Source organism: Notolepis coatsorum, assembly GCF_963971535.1.
Source record: "Notolepis coatsorum genome assembly, chromosome: 15".
NCBI classification, from domain to species: domain Eukaryota; kingdom Metazoa; phylum Chordata; class Actinopteri; order Aulopiformes; family Paralepididae; genus Notolepis; species Notolepis coatsorum.
In genome coordinates this window covers 92,032,771-92,060,164 of record NC_140179.1, presented here as the reverse complement: position 1 = coordinate 92,060,164, position 27,394 = coordinate 92,032,771, and the positions used below count along the sequence as shown (strand labels likewise).

The 27,394-nt window shown below is 42.7% G+C and overlaps 1 protein-coding gene across 1 annotated transcript in view; it reads left to right on the top strand.

The window, feature by feature from the left end:
• cwf19l1 (CWF19 like cell cycle control factor 1) overlaps window positions 1-13,306 on the top strand; it is a 50,773-nt gene extending 37,467 nt beyond the window's left edge. Inside the window, exons 8-14 of the mRNA XM_084330465.1 lie at window positions 1,456-1,599; window positions 3,797-4,058; window positions 4,489-4,568; window positions 8,078-8,287; window positions 8,812-8,931; window positions 9,772-9,869; window positions 10,280-13,306. Coding sequence (XP_084186591.1) covers window positions 1,456-1,599; window positions 3,797-4,058; window positions 4,489-4,568; window positions 8,078-8,287; window positions 8,812-8,931; window positions 9,772-9,869; window positions 10,280-10,424 — 1,059 coding nt within the window. The 3' untranslated portion in view covers window positions 10,425-13,306. The remainder of the gene's footprint in view (window positions 1-1,455; window positions 1,600-3,796; window positions 4,059-4,488; window positions 4,569-8,077; window positions 8,288-8,811; window positions 8,932-9,771; window positions 9,870-10,279) is intronic.
• Window positions 13,307-27,394: the final 14,088 nt, after the last annotated feature.

The window sequence follows — 27,394 nt, the reverse complement described above, 5'->3', positions numbered from 1 at the left end:
AAACAGGGTTTTTGTAGTTTCAATGAAATACGCAAAAAATGTAATCTCACCAAGTCCACATATTATTTTTACGCACAGTTATTGGCATGTTTGAAGGCTCACGGTGTTCCATTAAAGATACCAATTGTACACCATAGATACCACACATTTTTCTATGAAAGAGAGACATCGAGAGGTTTTGTATCAGATCTTTATCATCAATTACTAACGGCCTCGTATGAAACCCTCCATCTAGACTCAGTCTGGAGGAGGGATATACCAGACCTGGAGACAGACTTTGACTGGCAAGAGGCCTGGGCAAATGTACGACTTGCATCAAGGAACCCGGACCATCAACAAATCAATCTTAACTATATTCACAGGACATACTTAACTCCTATAAGACTGAACAAAATGGGTCTTAAACAAGACTCCAAATGCTCCCTATGTACAAATGGGGACGAAGGGACATTTATGCACATGTACTGGGACTGCCCACCAGTTAAGATATTTTGGAAAGAAGTGACCCAGCAATTAGCAAATCTCTTAACTCTGGATATACCTGTACACCCCTCTGTATTACTGCTGAATTATGTCTTTGAGCATGCAGTACCTCCACAGCTAAAGAGATTGGTTTTATCCGGTATCACAGTGGCTAAAAAGCTGATAGCATCACAATGGTTTCAACCGGAAAAAATGTGCCGGAAGGTCTGGACTCTTACATATCTCGATGTGATTTATCAAGAAATATCTACAGCAAGAATTTTGAGTCTCAATGAATCCAAAATGACATTGTGGTTAGAAGTGGTGGAGAGAATAAAAGCTAGCATATAATGGTAGTGTCTGGTTAGGAACAAGTTATAATGGTTGGATTATCCAATGGGGGGTCCGGGAGGGGGGGGTTCGAGCTAGAGCATATGTGTGTAGGTTTTTAGATAACAGGTATTAGGGGTATATCCTGTATAAGACATTTGACTAAATGGTAATTTCATTGGATATGCACTGTGAATTAATGCTTGTATATCTTATCGTGTGTTGTCATGTTTGTTTATATGTCTGTTTAAAAAATAATAAAATATAAAAAAAAAACAAGCAATGCTGTTTGTTATTTAAGATGAGGTCGGACTCGGCACTGACAGATTTGTGTTCATTATGCTGCTTTTATAAAGCCTCAAATGACTGCTTACAATATACAATTTTGGCTGGTAGCTCTCGGCTAGGTGGTAAATTAAAAAGTAGATCTTGGTTCAAAAACGGTTGGGCACCCCTGGTCTACACCCTCCCTAGACCGTCAGTAGGGCCCTCTTTCTGCTGGGCAGGTAAACTCACTGCAACTTTAACTCTCAATAACTGTTAAACTAAATGTGTGCTAAACTGTTTAGAGTTTTGGGCTATGCATGAGATTATGTGCCGTGTGAATCGGCATTGTTTTTTTAAAGGCCAAGTTTCCCTTTAACCTGTGCGTCTCTCCTGCAGTACCTGTATGCCTTCAACATCGTACCTATGAAGAGCATGGACCAGACGGAGCTGGTGAAACAGCCTCAGGACGTCACAGAGAACCCTTACAGGAGGACTGGGACAAGCAAGGAGCCACGTAGAGACATTGCAGCCCTCGATGAGGTACAGTATTGTGTGTTAATTTACAGTAGATAGTGATACCACTTCTTCACTGCCGATACAGAGTCCTCCATTTTCAGTATCATCTGACACAGAGTACAGAGCCGATCCATAGCTTTTACTGAACTGTGTGGACATACACTTATATCAGACCATATGTATTTTAGCCTGGTATCAGACCCATATCCTAGACCAGTATGTATTTAAGCGTGGTATCTAGGGATGGGTACCTTTCACATTTGAACCGATACCGGTACCGGTACCTGTGAATCGATACCGGTACCCAACGGTACCTTTTTTCGGTACTTTAGTCTCAAGAAATTTAATTTACCTACCTCAGTCGTAAAAAAAAAATCCAAACTTCAAATAACTACAATTTCGACAGTTTTCGGCTTGTCATTGCTCCGACTGCTTTGTTGTTGAATCAAGTCAAATCCTAGGTAAGCATATATTGTGCGTGTGAACGTTGACATGAAAAGAAAAAAGTAAAAAAAAAAAGAATTAATAAATTTTTTTTTTTTTTTTTTTTTTGGTTGCCCACTTGATTCGATACTCGGTAGTACCGACGTGTTTCGGTTCGGTACCTCAAAAGTACCGAATTCGGTACCCATCCCTAGTGGTATCGGACCCATATCCTAGACCAGTATGTATTTAAGCCTGGTATCAGACCCATATCCTCGACCAGTATGTATTTAAGCCTGGTATCAGACCCATATCCTAGACCAGTATGTATTTAAGCCTGGTATCAGACCCATATCCTAGACCAGTATGTATTTAAGCCTGGTATCAGACCCATATCCTAGACCAGTATGTATTTAAGCCTGGTATCGGACCCATATCCTAGACCAGTATGTATTTAAGCCTGGTATCGGAGCCATATCCTAGACCAGTATCAGTTTTAGTGTGGTGTCGGATCCATATCCTAGACCAGTATCTATTTTAGCCTCATATAACCTATTCAGGTTTTTGTTTTTTTATAAAGCTGAATAGGTTATTTGAGGTAGGAAATGTATTCAGCTTGTAGACTATAGAACAACAACGGGTTATTTGAGGTAGGAAATGTATTCAGCTTGTAAACTATAGAACAACAACAGGTTATATGAGGTAGGACATGTATTCAGCTTGTAGAAAAGTATTTGATACATTTTAAATATTACCATAAAACGTCAAAATAAAAGCAGAGTCCCAAATAGACGCCTGTCCCAAATAATAAAGGCAGGTCTCGATTAGAAGCCTTAGGGCTTGTGTCCATAGCGGAAGTTTTATGAGTTGTCAGCTCCTTCCTGTCATTAATTTCTATGCTACAGGCGCGACAGGCGCGCTCCTCTTCCCAGCGCCGCGCCTCGCGTTTATGAGCTCTCGGCGGCAGCGTTTTTGGGCGGAGCGCTCCCAGCGCATAAAGTTGAAACTAGTTCAACTTTTGGAAAGGAGCGCGCTCATCAAGGTAATCAACATCGAGGAAGGGGTGGAGTCGCGAGACCCAGGAAACCGCTCTGAGCTTTTTTTTTCTTTTTTTCAAAGCGTTCTGCCTTGAAAAAAACTTTCGCTATGGACACAAGCCCTTACGGTACTTTTAATGTACATGTTATGGCGCTCCACCTTCTGAGCCTCCGCTATGTCACCAACATCCTTATTTCATCACATTTTCATCATTTAGCAGCCGGTCAATCTTGGTATCCAAGTTGCTAGATTCACTGCATTAATGGAAAGAGCAGGAGCTGAGTCTCAACAGCCATCTCTTCCTAAGCACCACTGGGGATCTGGTGCAGTGAAGTGGTAATAATTAAATAATCCGTAGGATGAATTCCCAGTTCTTTATTTGTTTTATTTTGATGTGTACATACTGGTACATGTCATACTAGTAATATTCATACTGGTTTAAATAAACAAGTTGATATTTCCCGTCTGTGCTGAGCAAGATTTTTGTGCAAAGGGAATTGGAGGCCTGTCCCATATAGACGTCTGTCCCAAAGTGAGTTGAGTGATTGAAGCAAATAAAAGCCTCGGCTATTGATTGAAGTTTCATGGTATGTTGATTTTACACTCAACATCAAAGTAATGAATCAAACCTCTCCTCTATTTTATCCTCCTCCTATTCTCTCCTGTTTTCTCTCCTTTTCTCCTCTCTTCTCTCTCGTATATTCTCCTCTTCTCCCCTCCTTTCTTCTCTCCTCTTTTCTCTCCTCCCATCTTCCATCAGGAGCCAGCTGCGCAGTTCTTCTTTGACCTGAGCAAGAAGCGTGGCGGGGGTCCGGGGGGCCGCGGTTTCAGGAAGAGAATGGCAGATGGCGACAGGCAAGGCCAGGGACAGCCCTGGGATGGAGACAGGCAGGGCCAGGGACGGGACGGGGAGGGAGACGGGCGTGGCCAGGGACGGGACGGGGACGACGGGGACAGACGCGGCCAGGGGCGGGACCACGACGGAGACGGGCAGTACCACCCCAAGCAGCCTCGCAGGCCTCGTGAGTCCCCCCGCCTTGCTCACCTTTCACATTAAAGGGCACTTCACGCAGAAGGTTTATATTCTAGTGTCACTAACCGGTCTGAAGCAGAATGTAAACCTCGTTTGGATGGAATGGCTTTACGTCACCAACACACATCAACAAGTCACTGCCCCATTAATTTTCAAACAAAACTTGTTTTCGTGATTCCTAATATAAAATGTTACACAATAAGATAAGACGATATATTACACTGTATGGATATATTGCTCAGCGCTACTCTAACATGCCTCCTTCTCTCTCTCTCTCTCTCTCTCTCTCTCTCTCTCTCTCTCTTATCTCTCTCTATCTCACTTATCTCTCTTATCTCTCTCTCTCTCTCTCTCTCTCTCTCTCTCTCTCTCTCTCTCTCTCTCTCTCTCTCTCTCTCTCTCTCTCTCTCTCTCTCTAGCTCAGCCCACTGGACCATGCTGGTTCTGCTTGGCCAGTCCCCAAGTAGAGAAGCACCTGGTCGTCAGCATAGGAACACATGTGAGTGTAACACACACACTAGACAGTAGATACCTATTTCCTCTCTGTGCATTCAGTAGAAAACTATCTGGCTGCAAGCTAGCCTAGCTTAACACAAATAAATGGAAGCAGATATGGAGGACCAGCTAACCAAAAACACCTCTCCCGGAGTTTTAAGCTAGGCTGGTGGTCCGTATCCGCACTTAATGCAAGGACAGCACACAGTGTACAACCACATAATGCAAGGACAGCACACCAACAGACATAAGACTGTATATAAGAGTGTATCTCTTGTCAGCTACTGTATCAGCAAAGACTGAACAGGAAAACAAGAGTGTATGCACATGTATCTGCACATTTCACACACACCCTCACACTAACACACCCTCACACAAACACACCTTCACACCTGACTATAGTTTGCCTTTGTTTTTTTTGTTTTTTTGGTCTTTTTCCCCCTCCATTTTCCTCCGATTTTCTCCCATCCCAATGTTAGTCGTATGCCAATTCCCAGTCCCTTCCTGGTCGCTGCGCACTTACCCCCCACAGTCAGATCATCTGGGAGAGTGGAGGCTACCACGTGCTTCCTCCGACACACGTCCAGCCAATCACCGCTTCTTTTCACCTGGCAGCGCGGATTCTTATCGAGAGGGCGTAGCGTGTGGGAGGACCACACTATCCCCCTCGAGTCCTATCCGCGCTTAGCAGGCGCCCCGACCGAACTGTAGGAGTCGCTGTTTACAACGACCCGGACCCACCCCGCCAGCTTCTCCCACCCTCTAATACAGCCAATTGTATTAGTGCAGACGGCCAGCCAAGCTGGTGACAACCCCGGAGCTGTGAGCTGGATTCGAACAGGCGAATCCAGCTCACAGCTCCGGGGTTGGTGACGAACGCAATCTCCGCTCGGCCACCTAACCGCCTGATTATAGTTTGCCTTTGTAGCAGTACTGGTGTAGTGATATTAGTACATGTATACACACTTGGAGGGATACAGATGTAGTGGTATTTATACACATACACATATAACCAACTTCTACTTGCGTTGTGTAATTCTAATTAAGACATACACTTGCTTCTCGGTCTTGGGTGATTTCTTCTGCGAACTGGCAAAGTTATATACATTTTCGACACAATCTCACAAAATTATTATTTTAAAACATTTACCATACGGTCGCTACATTCTATAGTTTAATTTCAACATGCCTACATTAATAATTCCAACTAGTAGTGAGAGTTAAACATTTAGGAACAATATGTTCTCAATTCTGGGTGTATGTGAACCTACCACAGGCTCATTCCTCGTGTAATGGTACCACTCTAACGTGGACACTTGCGTTGTAGCTCACAAGGAAACACCCACCAACCAATAAGAATCCATAGAACAATTAAACGCCATTCTATTGGGTCTTAGTTACCTTGACAAGTGGAATCACAATCAACTCTGTTACACACACACAAAAGGGTACAAATATATTGTTGTAAATACATGTATAGTTCAAGTTTCTTTATTAGTTGTCATACAAAAGTACAGAATACTTTTATATAAAATGCTTCTTTCTGTTTTGCTCCAGAGATTGTGCTAGATAAAAATAGATAAGTATAAAATAAGTATAATACAAAGAATTGCTGCAAAATAAACATACATCTATTGTTTAAAAAAAAATATATATATATAATAATAATAATTATCTATATCGAGTGATATGATAACATTATCATATCGTTATCATGATATAATTTTTGGCCATATCGCCCAGCCCTACCTCAGGCCATCAGAACAATGAACACTGATCTCTCCACACACAAGCACACATGAACACACACATGTTAAAATTTTTAGCTCCACACATTTTATGTTATTTTACCAATTTCTTTGACCAGTTTTATTTATTCTATGTTTCTCTTACTCTGCTACTAGTTTTAGTGTTCTTCTGACTCCTTGCTAGCTTTAGTCTTGCCTATTTTTTATTCTTTCTTCTTTTACTCTTGCTAGTTTTTATTTTATTTTTAAAATGTAGCGCTTTGAGATTTGCTCCACAATTATAAAGCGCATTACAAATAAAATATATTATTATTATTATTATACACACACACAACACAACATTCTGCACTCGATCACACACAAACGCACCATAGGTCGCTTTAAACACACAAGAAAAGGACACTTTAAAGGAAGGGAAAAGGGACACTTTAAGAAAATAACTTGTTGTGATTGTTGTGAAAACTGCACATTGTATAGGAGTGTACATAGGATCCAGTACCTTTTAAAATATGTATTAACATGTCTATTTATCATGTCTATTCTAGTTATCTTATTATTACTACTATTACTATTGTTTTATTGCACAATCGTAGCGGGCATGGCCAACCGCATTTCACTATGCCCCGGTATGTATGTGATGAATACACTTTTGAATCTTGAATCTTAATGGAGAGAAATGTATTATATCTCATTATTACATGGCGTTTTAACATTCGCCGAAATGCTTGATTGTGATTGGTCAATAGCGCTCAGCAGCGGTCCGTTATTACTCGATAACGGACCTCTGCCGAGCAATAATGACTGCTGTTCGCAGCTGGAGCAATCAAGCCCACTGACACACACTGCATCAGTGCAACCGAGCAATAATGACCGCTGTTCGCAGCTGGAGCAATCAAGCCCACTGACACACACTGCATCAGTGCAATCAGACAGACGCCCCATAACAGCAGCAGCGCATTATCTCCGAACGCATTAATATGAAACTGTACATACTATGTATATTAATATGACTGTCTGAGACAGTCGCACACAGCGCCCCATACCGTTTTAGTGGGGGAGTAGGATTGTGGCAGGGAGTAGGATTTTGGCACAACACCGGCGATAATAATAATAACTTTATTTGGGCTGACAGAGCCACAGATCAACATTTGATCTCGTCTTGTCGATGGTGTAAAATGAATTAGGTATATTGTTAGTAAGTTAGCCATGTAATAAGCTGGATAATGTATAGCTATACTCGGTCATTGTCGCAAAGAAATTGACCTTCACTACGTTTAGAACACCTCGGCGAGGCGCCTCGGTATTCTAAACTCTGTGTCGGTCAATTATTTTACGACAATGACCTCGTAGCTATACATTATCCCTTACATAATTATTGTCCAATGACCCCAAAGTGATGGTCCAAGTCTATGCTGTTCATTAAAAGTAATAGATCGGATCAGCCGATACGCAAAGCCCAGGTATCTTTATCAGGACTGAACAAGCCAGATCGGTGCATCCCTAGGTACCATTGGTAATCATTAACGATACATTACCTCCTGCACTCGGTCTGCACTGCAGCAGCACTCTCCACTCATGGAACGGCAGATTTCTTGAGAGAAAAGTGTTTTGGTGCAACCAGGAATCATGTTTTGATAGATGTTTCGCTAGCCACAACTTGGCGTGTTTGTCTGCATCAATATCGTCAGTCTATGAACACTATGCAAAGTGGGCGACATGTTGTTGGCGCAATTTCCTGGGTCTGACTCCCTCATTTTGTCCCCAGTGTTACTTGGCGTTGGCTAAAGGAGGTCTGACCCCCTACCACGTCCTCGTCCTCCCCATCGGCCACTACCAGTCCGTGGTGGAGCTGGGGTCGGAGGTCGTGGAGGAGATGGAGAAATACAAGAAGGCCCTGAGGAAGTTCTACAAGAGTAAAGGACAGCGCTGCGTGGCGTTCGAGAGGAACTACAAGAGTCAGCATCTGCAGCTACAGGTGGGGGGATATTCTCTCTCCCTCTCTCTCGATCTGTGTATATATATATATAGAGAGAGATATATATATATATATATCATTGATGTGAACGTTTCACAGAACCCTCCTCTCTCTCCTGTATCTCTCTACCAGTATGTATCTCTCTCTATATGTAATAACAGTATCTCGCTCTCTCTAGGTAATACCAGTATCTCACTCACTCTCTCTCTCTCGCTCGGTAATACCAGTATCTCTCTCTAGATAATACCAGTATATATCTCTCTAGGTAATACCAGTATCTCTCTCTATGTAATACCAGTATATTTCTCTCTAGGTAATACCAGTATATTTCTCTCTAGGTAATACCAGTATCATTATATAAGTGTGCCACAGTGTACATGTAAGCACTGATGTAAACATTCAGAGCTCTCTCTCTCTCTCTCTCCCCTATCTTTCTCCTATCTCTCTCTTCTCTCTCTCTCTCCCCTATCCCTCTCCTATCTCTCTCTCTCTTCTATCTCTCTCTCTCCCCCCTATCTCTCTAGGTAGTACCAGTACCGTTAGATACATGTGCTACTGATGATATTAAAGAGGCCTTCATGGTTCAGGCTCAAGAACAACAGATTGAACTGATGGAGATACCAGAACACTCTGACCTCAAACAGGTACACACACACACACACTCACACTCACACTCACTCACACACACACACATTGAAAATTTTTGTTTTACACTTGTCTACGTACTTGACTTTCTATTTTATATTAATAATAATATTATAATAAATAAATAAATAAATAATAATATATTATACTATTTTACACTATCTTGTTATTTTATCTAGCACACTCTCAGGAGTAAAACAGAAAGAAGCATTTCATGCAAAAGTATTCTGTATTTCTGTATGACGACTAATAAAGAAACTTGAAACTTGAACACACACACACACTCACAAACAAACATTGATATAACTAATTTGCATACTTGCACGGACAAAATAATGTGTTATTTGTTTTGCATATAATAACAGCATAATAATCACAACAGTAAACCACAACCAACAGCCTAAATCCAAATTCAGTACATATCTATTATCAAGTGATATCCCCTTCTTTTCCCTTTCTCTAATTCTCTCCCTCTCTTTCTCTCTCCCCCTCATCTCTCTCTCCTTCTTCTCTCTCTGTCTCTCTCACCCCTCCTCTCTTTCTCCCCTCTCTTGTCTCTCCCCCTGTCTCCCCCTCCTTCTCTCTCTCCCCTCTCACTCACCCCCTCCTCTCTCTCCTTCTCTCTCTGCCTCCTTCTTCTCTCTCTGTCTCTCTCACCCCCTTCTCCGTCTTTTCTCACCCCTTCTCTCTCTCTCTCTCTCTCTCTCTCTCTCTCTCTCTCTCTCTCTCTCTCTCTCTCTCTCTCTCTCTCTCTCTCTCTCTCTCTCTCTCTCTCTCTCTCTCTCTCTCTCTCTCTCTCTCTCTCTCTCTCTCTCTCTCTCTCTCTCCCCCCCCTCCAGATCGCTCCTCCAGGTACTCCATACTTCTATGTGGAGTGTGACTCTGGAGAGAAGCTCTTCTACCGGATCCAGAAACACTTCCCTCTGCAGTTTGGAAGGTACTGAACTTAATCACATAATTCTCCAACCACAAAACTCCTGTACAAACATCTGTACACAAGTAATTCAACTAGAAACCATGGCAACTATGAGGTCAAAGGGGAGGAGAACCTCCAATTGATAGTTTGTTCATTTGTTTGGGGTTTTAGTCCGTTGGTTAAGGTTAGGGTATGGATAAACTTTTCACAATGGTGTGAACTCTCCGTGACAGTGTTGGGAAGTAATTGCTTCACTTAACATGATGCACTAACAAAACGTTTCACAACAATGTAAGCATTCTGCTGTTTTTATACAGGCCAAATACAATGACGCTCAATAGGAGCAGTGTCTGTTTTCTCCAAGAGTAGGAGAGTTACTTCGTGTGTGTGTGTGTGTGTGTGTGTGTGTGTGTCTGTGTGTGTGTGTATAGGGAGGTGCTGGCTAGTGAGGCGTTGCTGAACATCCCAACACGTGCCGACTGGAAGGAGTGTAAACAGACGAGGGAGGAAGAGGAGGAGAGCAGCAAAAAACTACGAGACGACTTCAAGCCTTACGACTTCACCATGGAGGACTGACACACACACACACACACACACACACACAGTGTGCAGGACGTTTCTCACCCTGCTTTGTTTTTATCACATTTTTCTCCACATCCTTGTGGCGCCTGTGTTTTCTCATGGACACGTTTGTCTGAGACACGTTTTAAATACTTTTTTACACACACACACACACACACACACACACACACACACACACACACACACACACACACACACAGTCTGAGCAGCATTAAGGGAGAATACTGTCTGATTTGACAAGGACAATTTTCAACAATAATATATTATAGTCTGATTGGTTGTGATACCTTGGTATAACTACAACTACAGTAACAAATGAGACCCTCACGAAACAATCGGTAGCCAAATTCTCACGATAAGACCACAATTCCCATAAACCCCCGTTGTTTGCTGTTGTGAAGGAGATGTTGCCTTTTGTCGTCGTCCCCACCCACCAGCAGCTTCCCATATGGAATTTATGTATGAAGAAGCTACGAGAGGGTAAACAAGCTACGAGAGGGTAAACGGAAGCTACGAGAGGGTAAACAAGCTACGAGAGGGTAAACAGCCCATTCCTAGCTGTGAACGTGGAGTTATTTTTGTTGTTAAACTAGTTTTATTTGGAAAGGGTCCCTTTGTGCCGTAATGCCGTTCAACAGAACTCCTGTGGATCTGACCTGGTGGCAAGAAATATCAATACAATGTCAATATAGTATCAATACAATGTCAATACAAAATAGAGGCTACCAACAGACTCGTCGTGTCTCGTATATCTTTCATTTCTGTTGAAATCTTAGTAGTAGTAACTTTAAGGTCAGAAATAATTTTATAATTTTTTAAATGTCGTTTTTTTTTTTTTTTTTTTACATAGTTGGCCACTCAACACTGAAATTACATAATTGGACAAAGGGATGTCTTGTAAAAGGGTGGGCTGATATGGAATAAAATAAATATAACAATATTCACAGAAGGACTTTTTTTTTTATTGATATCTTGTGTATCAGGATATCTGCTTGCATATGAGAAATTGTTTTCGATAAAGCAATTGGCATCATATTTGACTACGTGGCAAAGGCACTTATGGTACGAGATCTTTTATATTTGCTATCTATCATTCAGTGAAAAACTTATTTTCTGCAACAATGGAAAACAAATATGCAGCCGCTTGGACCACCAAGTAACCAAGAATTCACTTTGCAGAAAGTCTGCAAGCAAAAAGTTGAAAGCACAAAGTGTGTATTCTCTCTACTGTATTATTCAAAACACAGGCAGTACTGCTCATGACCAGCAGGTGCCGCAATTACTTACTGTATTATCACTTTAAATGTAGCCCTAATGCAGCTCTGAATCAGAAAATGTACCCATATCCCAGTAAAATCGCCACAGTTATGTAGGCTACGTTCACACTTGCAAGCCTTGGTGCTCAATTCTTATTTATTGCTCGGATCAGATTTTTTTTTTGTTTGGCTGTTTTTTTTAAATGTGGCCAATATCAGATTCCAGTGTGAACGGATCATGCTCCTGAACTGACCCTCATGCGCAAATGAACAATAACGAAGATAGACATAATCATGAAATCGCAGTTTATGGTTTAATGTATAAGTTGATGTGCAGTGGAGGCCAGCTAGTATGTGAGCAGATGATAATGGGAGTGAGGAGGAGGTGAAAGCCATTTCCTCTTTCAATATCCTTTCAAAAATAGATTGGTTATTATACATAAGTATCACCCCAAATACTTATACGGTCAACTCCTCACTGTCCCTCCACTGACCACCTCCATCACAGCTGTCCATGTTTGTATTCACAGACTTGACTCCCGCCAGTGCAAAATTGTGATGAATGTCAATCTAGAGTGGCGTAAAAGTCACATGAATTTTGATATGACTGTTCAGACTCAGGTCGCATTGCAAAGAATCAGACCTCTATCTGATTTAGGACCACATATGAAAGTGTCCCAAATCTGAATTGAAAAGATCAGATTCAATGTGATTTGTGCCGTTCACACCGTCATGGAGAGAAAAAAAATAACAGATCTGAGTTGCATAATGAGCAAAATAATCATGTTCGGGCCACTTTTGCCTGCAGTGTGAACGTGGCCACGTTGTGTCCTGGGAGTTGTTCCACTATCACTGTCTGTGGAGCAGCTTGTCGGTCTGTCTCTTGATGACATCATCACTAGAGTCTTTTCTCTCTGGTGTTCAGTTTTAAGGAGAGACTTGTTCATGTTCACAAATCTAAACTGAGCTGTACAGTACTATAGAAATAACACGTGAATTACAATTTTGGGTGGATTTTCACTTTTAATTTGCAAGATTGTTTGTTTTTTAAACTGGGGCTCCAGAGTATTTGGTTTTAACATTAAAGGACAGATTATGAATCTTTCCAAAACATTTTATACGACTTCCTTGAATCTGTGGAACATTCAACAAAAGATTGTATACAAAGAAACTAGTCTAAATCTCATTTTAATTTGAAAAAACCCAGCACCTTTCTCTCCTTGTATTGGAAGCACAATTTATGTGGGTTCAGCAACACACCTTCCCTGCCTGGCTACTGTACCCCCACACCCAAGAGTAAACACTTACACAAACTTGAGTAAGAAATGTTCCTGACACCAAAAAAGTCACAGCTAATTGGATTAATTTGACACCACAAAGGGCAGTAATTTCATGCTTGTTCATCTGAAGATTTCAAACCACAAGGATTTTTCTTTTTCTTCTTTTTTCATGAGTAATTTTCCCGCCCAGAGCCTAAATGACTGCCAAATCCATTGTCCCCTTTAAGTAAAATAAATAAATAAAACAATTATTTGAAAAATATTTCTGGCTCTGATATACTCTGTACAAATGGCATACATTGTTTTTTTTATATGAACTATGATTAAACTAATTTTGTCATTTTGGTGTCATCGTTTATTTCTGCATATTTGTTTCCTTTTTTTTTAATCTACTTTTTCTCCCCATTTTCTATTTTTCTCCCTTCCCCAATTTCGTATCGTCCAATTCTACCCTCCCCTGTCTCGAACGCTGTTGGCCATGCCTCCCACAAGCCGGCTGCAATGTGGACGAAGCCTTGCATCACGTGTCCCCTCCGGTACTCGAGCCCAGCATCTCCTGCGTTGGTGGCGAGCGCCTTGCCCACTGCGCCACCTAACCGCCCTGCATATTTGTTTCCTGATGGGAATTGACCTACAGCTCGGAGGAATTATTCAGTCATACACGCCAGTGTTCTCAAGAGTTCAGGAAACTGGGAAACCAAATCTTCTGGTCAGCCAATGAATGAACTTCTCCTAACCCAGGTCACAGCACCACTGTAACATGCCTGGATATAGTCGAGCAAAAAAAGGAAATGTTTAGTTAGGAACAAGATATCCTGTTATTTTAATGCGTGTTTTTTGGTGGGAGCTAACAGCAGAGGTTGTATAGGGTTGTTCTTGGCCTCCTGTAGTCCAGTTGATGTTGACAAATCAAGGGAATAAGGTAGGCAGGTAATGTGTCTTGACTATGTGTTTGTGGGATGTGTATATACTGTGTGCAGTGTTGTACTCGAGTCCTGGACTGATTTTCAGGACTTGTGACTCGACTTGGACTTGAGCACTGATGACTTGGACTCGAGCCTTGACTGCATTCGGACTCGGAAGGTGCAGACTCTGACTTGCTAATTGATAAATACAGTTTTGTTTTTTTGTAATGGGCCCTAATAATTTGGCATAAGATATTGATGGCTAGTATACTATTTGTTTGGCTATTGTGTCAAAGTAAATAAACTCCCTTTTAAATGGTGACCGCTGTGTCATTTTTGTTTAATGTAGACCTTTTTTTTTTATTTGTATGTCAGCTCTTTGACTGCCAGAGGAGTGTCCTCAACCTTGATGACTTGGACTCGGGACTATAGGTTAATGGAGACTTGACTGACTCTAGGGGTGATAGTGGCTCAGGAGGTAGAGCAGTAGTCTGGTAGTCGGAAGGTTCCCGGTTCGATTCCCGCTCCTCCCGGGCAGCATGTCGAAGTGTCCTTGAGCAAGACACTTAACACCTAATTGCTCCCGATGAGCAGGTTGGCTCCTTGAATGGTTGCCTCCGACGTCGGTGGGTGAATGTGAGGAACAAATTGTAAAGCGCTTTGGATATACAAATACAGCCATTTACCATTTACTCGACTACAACACTGATTATGTGTAATGACTGGCAGGTAGTATGTCTGATGATGCAAATAGGAATAGCAAGTCTAATGTGCAGTATGGCAATGTGATAGGCTGAGGTTATGGTTTGTACAATATTATCTGTACAAGCGAATGCAATTTACATCATCTACATTAGATTATTGTGCTTTCATGTCCCTCACTATATTGTACAGAGAGACAAGACACTGAACATGGTACTTAGCCTCTTGGGCAATGGGATCTCCATGCACTGAGTTTGTCCTGTAATTTGAGCACACACTGTCTCACACAAATGTCAAGTTTGATTGTTGAGGCATTATGCAAAGGTTTTTCTGCTGCATATTTCCCACAGAAAAAGCACATCTCTGTTGAATGATGTTCCAAGTCCACTGCTCTGACGGGCAATGGATCGTGTCAAACGCAACAAAATGCTCAGCTATAGCGGGCACTGCATGTGTATCTAACGTTTCAGGCTCATTAGGGTGCACCTTAAAAGATTTGGCCACCCACCCCCTCCTAATGTACAGTCTCCTCCCCACCGTATGTATATTTCTCTCCCACCCCCTCCTAATGTACAGTCTCCTCCCCACCGTATGTATATTTCTCTCCCACCCCCTCCTAATGTACAGTCTCCTCCCCACCGTATGTATATTTCTCTCCCACCCCCTCCTAATGTACAGTCTCCTCCCCACCGTATGTATATTTCTCTCCCACCCCCTCCTAATGTACAGTCTCCTCCCCACCGTATGTATATTTCTCTCCCACCCCCTCCTAATGTACAGTCTCCTCCCCACCGTATGTATATTTCTCTCCCACCCCCTCCTAATGTACAGTCTCCTCCCCACCGTATGTATATTTCTCTCCCACCCCCTCCTAATGTACAGTCTCCTCCCCACCGTATGTATATTTCTCTCCCGCACCCCCTCCTAATGTACAGTCTCCTCCCCACCGTATGTATATTTCTCTCCCACCCCCTCCTAATGTACAGTCTCCTCCAAATCATATGTATATTCTCTGTCAGGATCTATGGGTAACGGTACTGTATATTTGCATATCATATATGTCACAAATGTAACTACTATATACCTGTATGTCCGTCCCTATGCCATAAATGTCATGTATGTTGTGTATGTCACTATGAATTGAAAATGGGGGACCCTGATGTAAACGAGACAAATGTCTTTCTCTGGTCTGCATCCCCTTAACAATTGTCTATTGAGCCGTACTGTATTGTACCCATTCTGCAATCTGTTAAATAAAGTTTTCATTCATTCATTCCCTGCTGTCAATCCAGGTCAACTGAAAGCATGTACAAATTAGGTGTTGTATATAGGCTATGTAATTCCCAAAAGATGTAGGCTACTAGCAAGTAGCAACATAGGCCTACTGTAAAATATAATTGTTACATGCAACACAATAGATGTTGTAGCTAGCTCACTAATGTGTGAAAAGCATATGACTGAATAATTATTTCTTACTATAATGTAAGTCAAAGTGCCTTGCTTGTGATCACTATTTTCTTCACATGAACTATTATGAACAATACACATAGATTTAAACAAATATGACCTAGGTAAAATATGAAACGCATTATGCATAGGCCTAGTCATTAGCACAATACAATTGTGCTAATATGTGGTGTTTTTACTAATATTTAGTTCTCTGAATATATTGAAATTCTTTATTGGGAAAACCACATTGAGATACAGTATCTCGTTTTCGAGAGGGTCCCACATTTGTGCAATGTAATTCAGAAACAGAACACATAACACAACAACAAAAAATGAAGGACACATACAAAAACACAACAGAACAAGTACACATTATAAGAGGATATGTCTCAATCTCCATCATAATAGGCCTACTCCACGGCAGTCACATGACTGTGCCACTGCAGGGCAAACAAATATGCTTAACCCCGCGATGACACCGCCAGGCAGCCGCCACGAGAAAGGCCCAACAAAACATTCAAAGGGTTAGTAGAATACAGGATGTAATAGATATTGAGCTCCAGGACTGGCAGGAGAAGAGGAGCAATCAACCTGCCCAACTAGCTAACCCGCATAAAGGACGGCTACTGTATGCCCCACGTCCCCTCACCAGCGCAGGAGCCCCACCAAGGAAGCATGTACACTTGATCATAAAATTAGAACAAAGAGCATTTTCAAAGAGGTAAAATGAGGATATGGATCGAATGGTCGCCGGAAGGTTGTTCCAGTCCGAAGGGGCTTTGAACATGAAAGATTTCTTGGCCATTGCTTTTGAAAATGGAGAAACTGTGAACAAATACTGTACAGAGTGTCTTAGACGATAAGTGCAAGAAAAAGGGACCATCAACTGTTTCAGATAAGCAGGATAGTCAGAATGGATACATTTGAAAATTAATTGCAGCCAATGTCTCTGTCTTCTTAAAGTAGGAGAAGGCCAGTCTAAGGTTTGATACATAGTACAATGGTGTGCAGGCACGTTGGAACTTTAAATGGGCAGGGGGTGCGGCCTATCTGAGATTTTTTTTTCAGAACGCCGTGAGAGGAACGTTCGTTGTTTAGAATGGCTTTGAAATAAGTTATTTCTAATGACCCTTTAACTGAAAATGACGTGAGGCAAACGAGAAGAACATAATAATTGTTTTATTTTTACTTTTCAAGCCTGAAGAAATAAAAACAAACACACCTCACTTGAACTTCTGAATACCTCACTTGGCTCCATCTCCAAGTCTGTATGACACATTTCTATATATGGGTTAGCTTCAATGTTAGATTGAATGCATCTCCTACAACGACACTGTCGTGCCTAAATTAAGATGTTACACAGCTGATACCAATTGTATTATCAATGCACGGCTAATTAAGTGTTTTATATTACATCGGTCCGCGACCTGATGGTTGGGGACCTCTGCTCCGTTATGCACAAGTTTATAGACTTTCGGAGTGCGTATATTATTCAATGAGACTGCCAGCCAGCTTTTGCTCGACGGAGAAATACAATTTCAATTGTGACGGGAGAAAATCATCTCCCGAGTCAGATACAATTGAACACAAACGGTTCCAAAGATATTAATGTTTTGCGGCAAATGTTCACCCCGCAATGGATTTTGGTACGTCTATGAACACACTATGAATTGAAAATGGGGGACCCTGATGTAAACAAGACAAACGTCTTTCTCTGGTCTGCATCCCCTTAGGATGTTTTCCCCCGAACGCTAATTTATCAAAAAAAACACAGGCCATTAAGGTAGCCATTAGTCCCGGCCATTCAAGCCCCCTTAAAAGTCACGCAAGCCTGAAGAAACCTGAGATGTTCTGGTGAATATGAATAGTGAGTAATAATACAGTGAGAGAGAGAGAGAGATAGAGGGAGAGAGAGAGAGGGGGAGAGAGAGAGAGAGGCAGCCAGAGGAATTCCCTTCTCTCCAATTGAGATCTTAATTGGGAGTCTAATGTTCTAAATATTCACATCTGTATTCTAATGAGATGCAATTGGGACGGAGCATTATGGTCAGTGGCAGCGCATCGGAGCTGAGAGAGAGAGAGACAGAGATACAGAGAGAGAGGGAGAGAGATACAGAGACAGACAGAGAGAGAGAGAGCCAGATACAGAGAGATAGGGAGAGAGATACAGAGAGAGAGAGAGAGACAGATAGAGAGAGAGAGGGAGTGCAAGAGGAAAGAGAGAGTGATAGAGGAAATAGAGAGTGTGTGTGAGAGATATAAAGATAGAGAAAGAGAGTGAGAGTGTGACAGAGCGGCTCCGTCACTGACTCCGAGCAGCACACACGCATACACACACCAAACATTCATCATTGGACTCAAATCTGATTGGACTGAGAACTGCAACCCCCCCCCCTTCATTAATTTTATATTATCATATACCTTCAGACATTATCATATACACCTACATTCATCTTATCATACATACATACATACATTCAGTCATCATATATACATTCATATGTATAATCAAAGAGGCATACATATTCATTAACCTTATCATACATGCATTCATACATATTACCATACATTCATATATCTATTCATACACAGGGCCGTCTCAAGGGGCGTGCGAGCAGTGCGGTCGCACAGGGCCTCTCGGGGAGGGGGGCCTCGCATTTCTTTTTCTTTTTTCTTTGAATATATTTTTTTTTTTATAAAAATATAAATAAATAGAATGTTAACAATCACTTTCAGTGACTATTTCAGGTAAGTTTAGCTTGGTTCAGGTTAGCTTGGTTCAGGTTAGCTTGGTTAGTAAACAGATACCATATACTGTACTTCTACTGTAAACAGATACTATACTGTACTTATACTGTAAAAAGATATTATACTGTACTTCTAATGTAAAAAAGATACTATAATGTACTTCTACTGTAAACATATACTGTACTTCTACTGTAAACCGATACTATACTGTACTTCTACTGTAAACATATAATATACTGTACTTCTACTGTAAACAGATACTATACTGTACTTCTACTGTAAAAAAAATACTATACTGTACTTCTACTGTAAACAGATACTATACTGTACTGCTACTGTAAAAAGATACTATACGTCTACTGTTAGTCGGGGACAGCCCTAGTAGTAATATATTTTCACTGTAGAAGTATAGGTCTTCTACGGTGAAAATATATTACTACTAGGGCTGTCCCCGACTAAGGATTTGGATAGTCGACTATGATTGGCCAAAATTTGCCATTAGTCGAAAAAATAAGTATAATATATATATATGTTTGTATCATTCCATTTGGGCTGTGGGGGGTGCTTAATGTCTGAAGTAGTCGACTGAAGGCTTCTTGTCCTCTGCAAAAGCATGCAATTTGGTCCACTGATGGATACATCTTGATATTTGTCTAGTCTAGTGTGTTCATTAGATGGGTGAAATCCTCTTTCAGTGCCTCTGTGCCTGTTTTCTTAGGAAGTTAGCCTCTGGTATGCGTGCCATTAGTGTTAGCCATGATTCTAAGAGGTTGGCAGTCGACTACGGCTCCTTTCGACCGATTAGTCGACTAATAGGGGTCAGCCCTAATTACTATACAGGACAGAATGTTGCTTACTGTTTACTCATCAGATATCTCTATACTCTGCGTCCCACAGAGCCCTCTTCACTCGCTGGAGCGACTCAGAGAAAGCAGTCTACACTATCCCTGGGGTGTCCCCGGGTATGATGCAGCTCATCATAGAGTACGCCTACACACGCTTTGTGCTGGTGACAGCAGAGAACGTGAAAGAGCTTCTGGTGGCTGCAGCCCAGCTTCTCGTCACTGGCATAGTAGGAGCGTGCTCTGACTTCCTAGAAGGCCAGCTGTCTCTGGAAAACTGTGTCGGCATCTGGAGGTTCACGGACATCTACTGCTGCCCTGACCTGAGGCGCAAGGCCCATCTCTTCATCGTGTGCCACTTTGAGGAGATGTTGCACGTCTCACAGGAGTTTGTGGAGCTGTCCCCGCAGCAACTGGTGGACATCATCGAGAGGGATGACCTGAACGTCAAGAGCGAGGAGACGGTGTTCGAGGCCGTCCTTCGTTGGATCAACCACTCCCGTGAGGAGCGTAAAACACACATCCCTTTGCTGCTGCCCAAGGTAACTAATTGTAATACGGATACACAAACATGGTTGCTAGTGCCAGAGCCACATTTATTTTTTATTTTATTTTTATTATTTAACTTTTTCTTGTTTGTCTGTCTCTTGTCAAGGTCATTATGATTCATGTTACTGTTATTATTGTTGTCGTTGCTGTTGTCATTGTTATTATTATTATTATTATTATTATTATTATTATTATTATTATTATTATTATTATTATTATTATTATTATTATTATTATTATTATTATTATTGTACTGTTATGTTCTGTTTTATGTATGAAAAAAAATAAAATAAAAACATTTATAAAAAAAATTAAAAAATAATTGTATTACTGTGCATTACATTAAAACAACACTAGGTTCCCTAGTACAGTGGTTCTCAAACATTTGGGTCCAAACTGTTCCCTAGCAACAGAAACCATCTACAACCGATGTCCAAGTTGTACCCGCTGTCTGCTTGTCTCTTCACAGGTTCGCATGGGCTTGATGAGGCCTGACTACTTCAGGAGCAACGTCCAGAACAACCCTGTGGTGAGGGACAGCCATGACTGCAGGCCCCTCATCCTCAGCATCCTGAACCCCCCTGGCTCCGACAGGCTCCCAAACCCCCTGACGCGCCCACGCCTGCCCCAGGAGGTCCTATTGGCCATCGGAGGCCGGGGTGGCATGGAGGCTTACAATATCCGAGCCGGTGGATGGATGGACGTGAGCGTTGAGGGGAAGAGTCCCCGGGCCTTCCACGGCACCGCTTATCTCCACGGTCTGGTCTACTGCGTCGGCGGCCGGGACGGCTATGGTGGCACAAACGGCGCAGAGTATTTGAACAGTGTGCGCAGGTTCAACCCCGTCACTCGCAGCTGGCTGCAGGCGGCTCCCATGCACTCACGCCGCTGTCAGCTCAGCGTGGTCGCGTTGGGCGGCTGTATCTACGCCATGGGAGGGTACGACGGACGCGTGGACCTGAACACCGCCGAGCGCTACGAGCCTGAAACCAACCAGTGGACAGTGATCTCACCCATGCTGGAGCACAGGAGCTCCGCCGGGGCAGCAGCCCTCCAGGGCAAGGTGGGTGGAACTGAGGGACACAGGGTGCTAGATGAACACAAGGAACGTTAGATCAGAAATCATAAATGTCTTTATTGCCAAGTAAGCTTGCACATACAAAAGATGTGTCTGGGTCCTTTGGTGCATCAACATTAACAGACAATTAAAGTAGAATGAAATCAAATGGAATATATAAACTAAATTAGAATATTCTTTCTTATTACAGGTTTACATCTGTGGTGGCTTCAACGGGGCAGAGGGTCTGCTCACAGCTGAGTGCTACAGCCCAGACACCGACCAGTGGACTCTGATCGCCCCCATGAGCAGCAGGCGTTGCAGAGTGGGAGTCGCTGCATACGGAGGACAAGTCTATGCGGTAGGTGCACACGGAGACAAATGCTTTATACTAGATATTTCTATAGATATGTATCATTTGACTTGCAATGCTGCTGTGATGCCCTCATTTCCCTAAATGGATTAATACAGTGTCGGCCTGCCTGCCTGCCTGAGCCACACACTAAAACGCCCTGCGTAGCGCGGAGGCCTACAGCCCCTTGACTGACTCCTGGAGCGCCCTGCCCGCCATGATCACCCCCCGCTGGAGCTTTGGCATTGTGGTGCTGGACGACCTGCTCTTCGTGGTCGGAGGCTACAATGGCTTCTTCAACACCATCTCCAACGTGGAGCGCTACGACCAGAGCAGCGACAGGTGGACTGCAGCCGAGGACATAAAGATCCAGCGCGCTGGCCTAAGCTGCTGCATAATGCATGGCCTGCCTAACATGAGCCAGTACGCCGCTCCCCGTGGAGGAGGAGGAGGAGCAGGAGGAGGAGGAGGAGGATGAGGAGGAGGAGCAGGAGGAGGAGGAATAGGAAGAGGAGGAGGAGCAGGAGGAGGAGGAAGATGAGGAAGAGTAGGAGCAGGAGGAGCAGGATGAGGAGGAGGAGGAAAATGAGGAAGAGTAGGAGCAGGAGGAGCAGGATGAGGAAGAGTAGGAGCAGGAGCAGGAGGAGGAAGATGATGATGAGGAAGAGGAGGAGGAGGAGGAAGATGTGGAAGAGTAGGAGGAGGAGGATTAGGAGGAGGAGGAGAAGGAGGAGGAGGAAGATGAGGAAGAGTAGGAGGAGGAGGAGGAGGCGGATGAGGAAGAGGAGGATGATGAGGAGGAGGAGGAGGAAGATGAGGAAGAGTAGGAGGAGGAGGAGGAAGATGAGGAAGAGTAGGAGGAGGAAGAGGAGGAGGAAGAGTAGGAGGAGGAGGAAGATGAGGAAGAGTAGGATGAGGAGGAGGAGGAAGAGGAGGAGGAGGCAGCAGGGGATCCATCTAAGAATATTTTTTTTATTTATTATTTTTATTAATATTTTTGCACAAATCTTACACATCTTCATGGAAGAACTTTCGTCAGCATAACATGCAAAGTCAAAGATTTGTCTTTTTCTTTTAGACATACAAAACTTACATAGGACTTATACAGACATACCAAAAACAGTACTTACAAAAAAAAACACATTACTATGTATTGTGCATAATAACCAAGATGTATATACGTTATATGTAGTCCAATTCTACCTGCGAAGCAGGTATGTGCTGCATCTTACACCATCCGGACATACAATCTATGCATATACATACATAATACAATATAAAGTATAGGTACCATCAGGTCAGATCCCATTTTTCACATTCATCTTTGATAATACTGAAACCCCACCTTAATCATTCGTCCCCAGACCGTTCAGTCAGGTGTAGAAAACTGTCCCATACCTCAGCAAAGATATCCTCTCTCCCTGCGACTCTATATGTCACCCTTTCATATGATGCTGTCCGGAACATTAGTTCCATCCATTCTTTAAAAGTAATATCAATGGGTGATTTCCAATGTCGTAAGGCGATTCTACACCCTGATATCATGGCCATTCTATACCACATTCCCTGGTATTTAGGCAGTTTAATCTCTTTCGGTACTATACCCAAAACACATGCCATTGGGGAGTTATTCACCTTTACATTCAAAACTTTACTTAGGAATATCACAATTTGATCCCACATTTTCTGGACTTTCTCACATTCGTATAACATATGTAGTAAAGTGCCTGTCTCCTTCTCACATCTCCAGCAGATGTCACTGTCCCTTAATTTTAGTCTGGCCAGTTTACTAGGCGTCCAATAGCTTCTGTTTAAAACTTTGTAAAAGATAAGTTGTGATTGTGCCTCCCGCGAGAATTTACCCCATTTGGACACCAGCTTCTCCCATATTTCCTCAGTAATATCCTCACGTACATCGTTCTCCCAGCTCAACCTCAGACCCGCCAACTTGGGTGCATTGTGTTCCCTTATAACATCATAGAATCTTGACGCACCGCCTTTCCTACGCCATCCTTTATAAAATATTTCTTGAATTGCAGTAATCGGGCCACATTTTGGCCCTCCCATTGATGACGATATACAATGTCTAATCTGTAGGAATTTATAGAAGTTTTTATTATCTATACCAAAGTCCTCTCTAATATCCTCAAAAGGTAATACCCCATCTTCCCCGGCTATATCACCTAGTACATGTATCCCCCTTTTAATCCAGTCGTCCCATATGACTGATTTCTTACCAATCTTTAGTTTTTTATTATACCATATAGAGGCTCTTGTAGTCAGATATGGGCTATCACCAGTCAGCCTGTGCGACTGATTCCAAGTTTCCCTGGCAAACGCCATTAGAGGGTTCTTAAGAGGTATAGGTCTGTCTGATTGTGTCAGGAAGGATTCCAGAGATGAGGGATATACCATTTCCTCCTCTATCTTGACCCATCTAAGAATCTTAAACATTTATTAGACCAAAAGAAATCCTAAGAAATGAATAAATTACTATCAGCCAAAGGTGGTGCATTTCTTTCTTCTAGTAATTCAGACAATATCGGTTTTTAGTTTGTGTAATGTAATCTAATATCTGTTTTTAGTTTGTGTAATGTAATGTAATATCTGTTTTTAGTTTGTGTAATGTAATGTAATATCTGTTTTTAGTTTGTGTAATGTAATGTAATACAGGCACGTTGGAACTTTAAATCGGCAGGGGGTGCGGCCTATCTGAGATTTCTTTTTCAGAACGCCGTGAGAGGAACGTTCGTTGTTTAGAATGGCTTTGAAATAAGTTATTTCTAATGACCCTTTAACTGAAAATTACGTGAGACGTGAGGCAAACGAGAAGAAGATAATAATTGTTTTATTTTTACTTTTCAAGCCTGAAGAAATAAAAACAAACACACCTCACTTGAACTTCTGAATACCTCACTTGGCTCCATCTCCAAGTCTGTATGACACATTTCTATATATGGGTTAGCTTCAATGTTAGATTGAATGCATCTCCTACAACGACATTGTCGTGCCTAAATTAAGATGTTACACAGCTGATACCAATTGTATTATCAATGCACGGCTAATTAAGTGTTTTATATTACATCGGTCCGCGACCCGATGGTTGGGGACCTCTGCTCCGTTATGCACAAGTTTATAGACTATCGGAGTGCGTATATTATTCAATGAGACTGCCAGCCAGCTTTTGCTCGACGGAGAAATACAATTTCAATTGTGACGGGAGAAGATCATCTCCCGAGTCAGATACAATTGAACACAAACGGTTCCAAAGATATTAATGTTTTGCGGCAAATTTTCACCCCGCAATGGATTTTGGTGCGTCTATGAACACACTATGAATTGAAAATGGGGGACCCTGATGTAAACAAGACAAACGTCTTTCTCTGGTCTGCATCCCCTTAATTGTGTGTATTGAGCCATACTGTATTGTACCCATTCTGCAATCTGTTAAATAAAGTTTTCATTAATTCATTCTCATCTCCTCTCTCATCTGTGCGTCTGCTCTCCGACACCCGAGACAGCAGGGAGCACTGTCAGCCACTCCCCTCAGACGCAACTGTATTCAACACAGCGAGGAAAATAATACAGTCTGGCAATCTAACAGGAATTAACGTATTTACAAGTGTGCCAGTGTAATGGTGAAGTCAAGTGCTTTGAGCAGGATCAACTTATAACTTATATTGTTACAGTATATAAAAATACCGGTTTTACTTTTGTGCAGTAACTGAAGCTGCCACTAGGGGGTGCTGCCACACCCGCCGCACCCCCTGTTCCAACGTGTCTGATGGTGTGTGAACGGACAGTCAAGAACAAATCGGCATAGTCTATTGACGACAGAGTACAGTAACTTGCAATGGGCCTGGTCTACAAGATATACATTACACGACCAAGGTACCCATGTACATGTCAAAATTCTTCCCAAGGGTCAGTAAATACCACGATCACAACACCAGAGGGAGCTCCACAAATCATGTTAAACCCAGATTCGGCTCAAACAAGGGACTAAACACGTTTCGCAATTATGCCACATCAATGTGGAACGCCCTACCTAAAGCTGTAAAGGAATGTGAATCACTACCCACTTTCAAAACCACTCTCAAAGAACACCTACGGGAGACTGCAATTCGAAACTGGCCCCTGTAAATGTCCTAACCCAACCCCCTCCAATGTACAGTAAATTACCTAGTATGGTTTTGTCAATATTCCAATGTACAGTTTTGCTTGTTTGTAAGTAAGCAAGTAAGTAAGTAAGTATGTAAGTAAAGCTTATTTATATACAGTGTCCCCCCCCCCAACCCCCTCCAATGTACAGTAAATGACCTAGTATGGTTGTCAATATTCCAATGTACAGTTTTGCTTGTACAGTTGTACAGTGTTTCACCCCCCCAACCCCTCCTACCCACCCCCACCCCACCCAACCTCCTCCAATGTACAGTTTTTACGTCAAATGTCGATAGACGTAGTTACCATACAATATACAATACTGTGCAGTGTACTAATATACAATACTATATAGTGCAAGGCAGAAATGGAGAAATGGGACGAGGTGCAATTTAGGTACAATTCACAGTAGGTGTACGAGTTGTAGTGCAAATCCTTTATCAATAAATATAAAGTGTAAGTGTGTTTGTGTGATCTAAAGTGTGGAGAGTGGGTGCTGCAGTGTGTTGTTTGTTTGAGTGAGTGTGTGCGTGTGGGTGTGTGTGCTGTGTGCATTTGATGGTTGTTGCATAGTGATTATTGTTCGTTTAGCAGCCTGATGGCCTGGGGATAGAAGCTTCTTCTGAGTCTTTCTGTGCTCGCCTTAAGACTCCGGTATCGCTTGCCTGACCGCAGCAGTTCAAAGAGGCAGTTGTTCGGGTGGCTCGAGTCCTTAATAATTCTCTTAGCCTTCCCCTTGCACCGCTTGATGTAAATGTTCTGGAGGGTGGGAAGCCCCCCTCCAATTGTGCGTTCGGCTGAACGTGTCACTCTTTGTAGTCTGCTACGGTCTTGTGCAGTGCTATTCCCAAACCAGGAGGTGATGTTGCCGGTCAGGATGCTCTCTATTGTACATGAGTAGAAGTTCCTAAGGATCTTCTGACTGACTTGGAACTTCCTTAGGCGCCTGAGGAAGTAGAGGCGTTGTCGTGCCTTCTTCACAACACTGTCAATGTGTGTGGTCCATGTCAAGTCCTCGGATATGTGGGCTCCGAGGTACTTGAAACTGTTCACTCTCTCAACCGGTGCCCCGTCGATGCTGAGGGGGCTGTAGTCCTTGACCCCCGACCTCCTGAAGTCCACAATCATCTCTTTTGTTTTGCTGACGTTCAGGGAGAGGCAGTTCTCCTGACACCACTGTGACAGGTTCTCTACCTCTTCCAGGTAGGCCCTTTCGTCGTTGGCAGAGATCAGGCCCACCACTACTGTGTCATCAGCAAATTTGATGATGGTGTTGTTGTTCCGCTGTGCTACGCAGTCATGTGTGTACAGGGAGTAGAGGAGGGGGCTCAGAACACAGCCCTGGGGGGCCCCTATGTTGAGCGTGATGGATGAGGAGGTGCAGTTGCCGGCTCTTACCACCTGGGGTCTGCCCGTCAGGAAGTCCAAGACCCACTGGCACAGGTCATAGTTCAAGCCCAGGTCCCTGAGCTTGGCTATGAGTTTGGAGGGGACTATGGTATTGAATGCTGAGCTGTAGTCGATGAACAGCATTCTCACATAGTTCCCCTGCCTCTTGTCCAGATGTGATGCTGCTGTGTGCAGCACATGGGCTATGGCGTCCTCCGTGGACCTGTTGGGGCGATATGCAAATTGCAGAGGGTCCAGGTTGATGGGGAGGGAG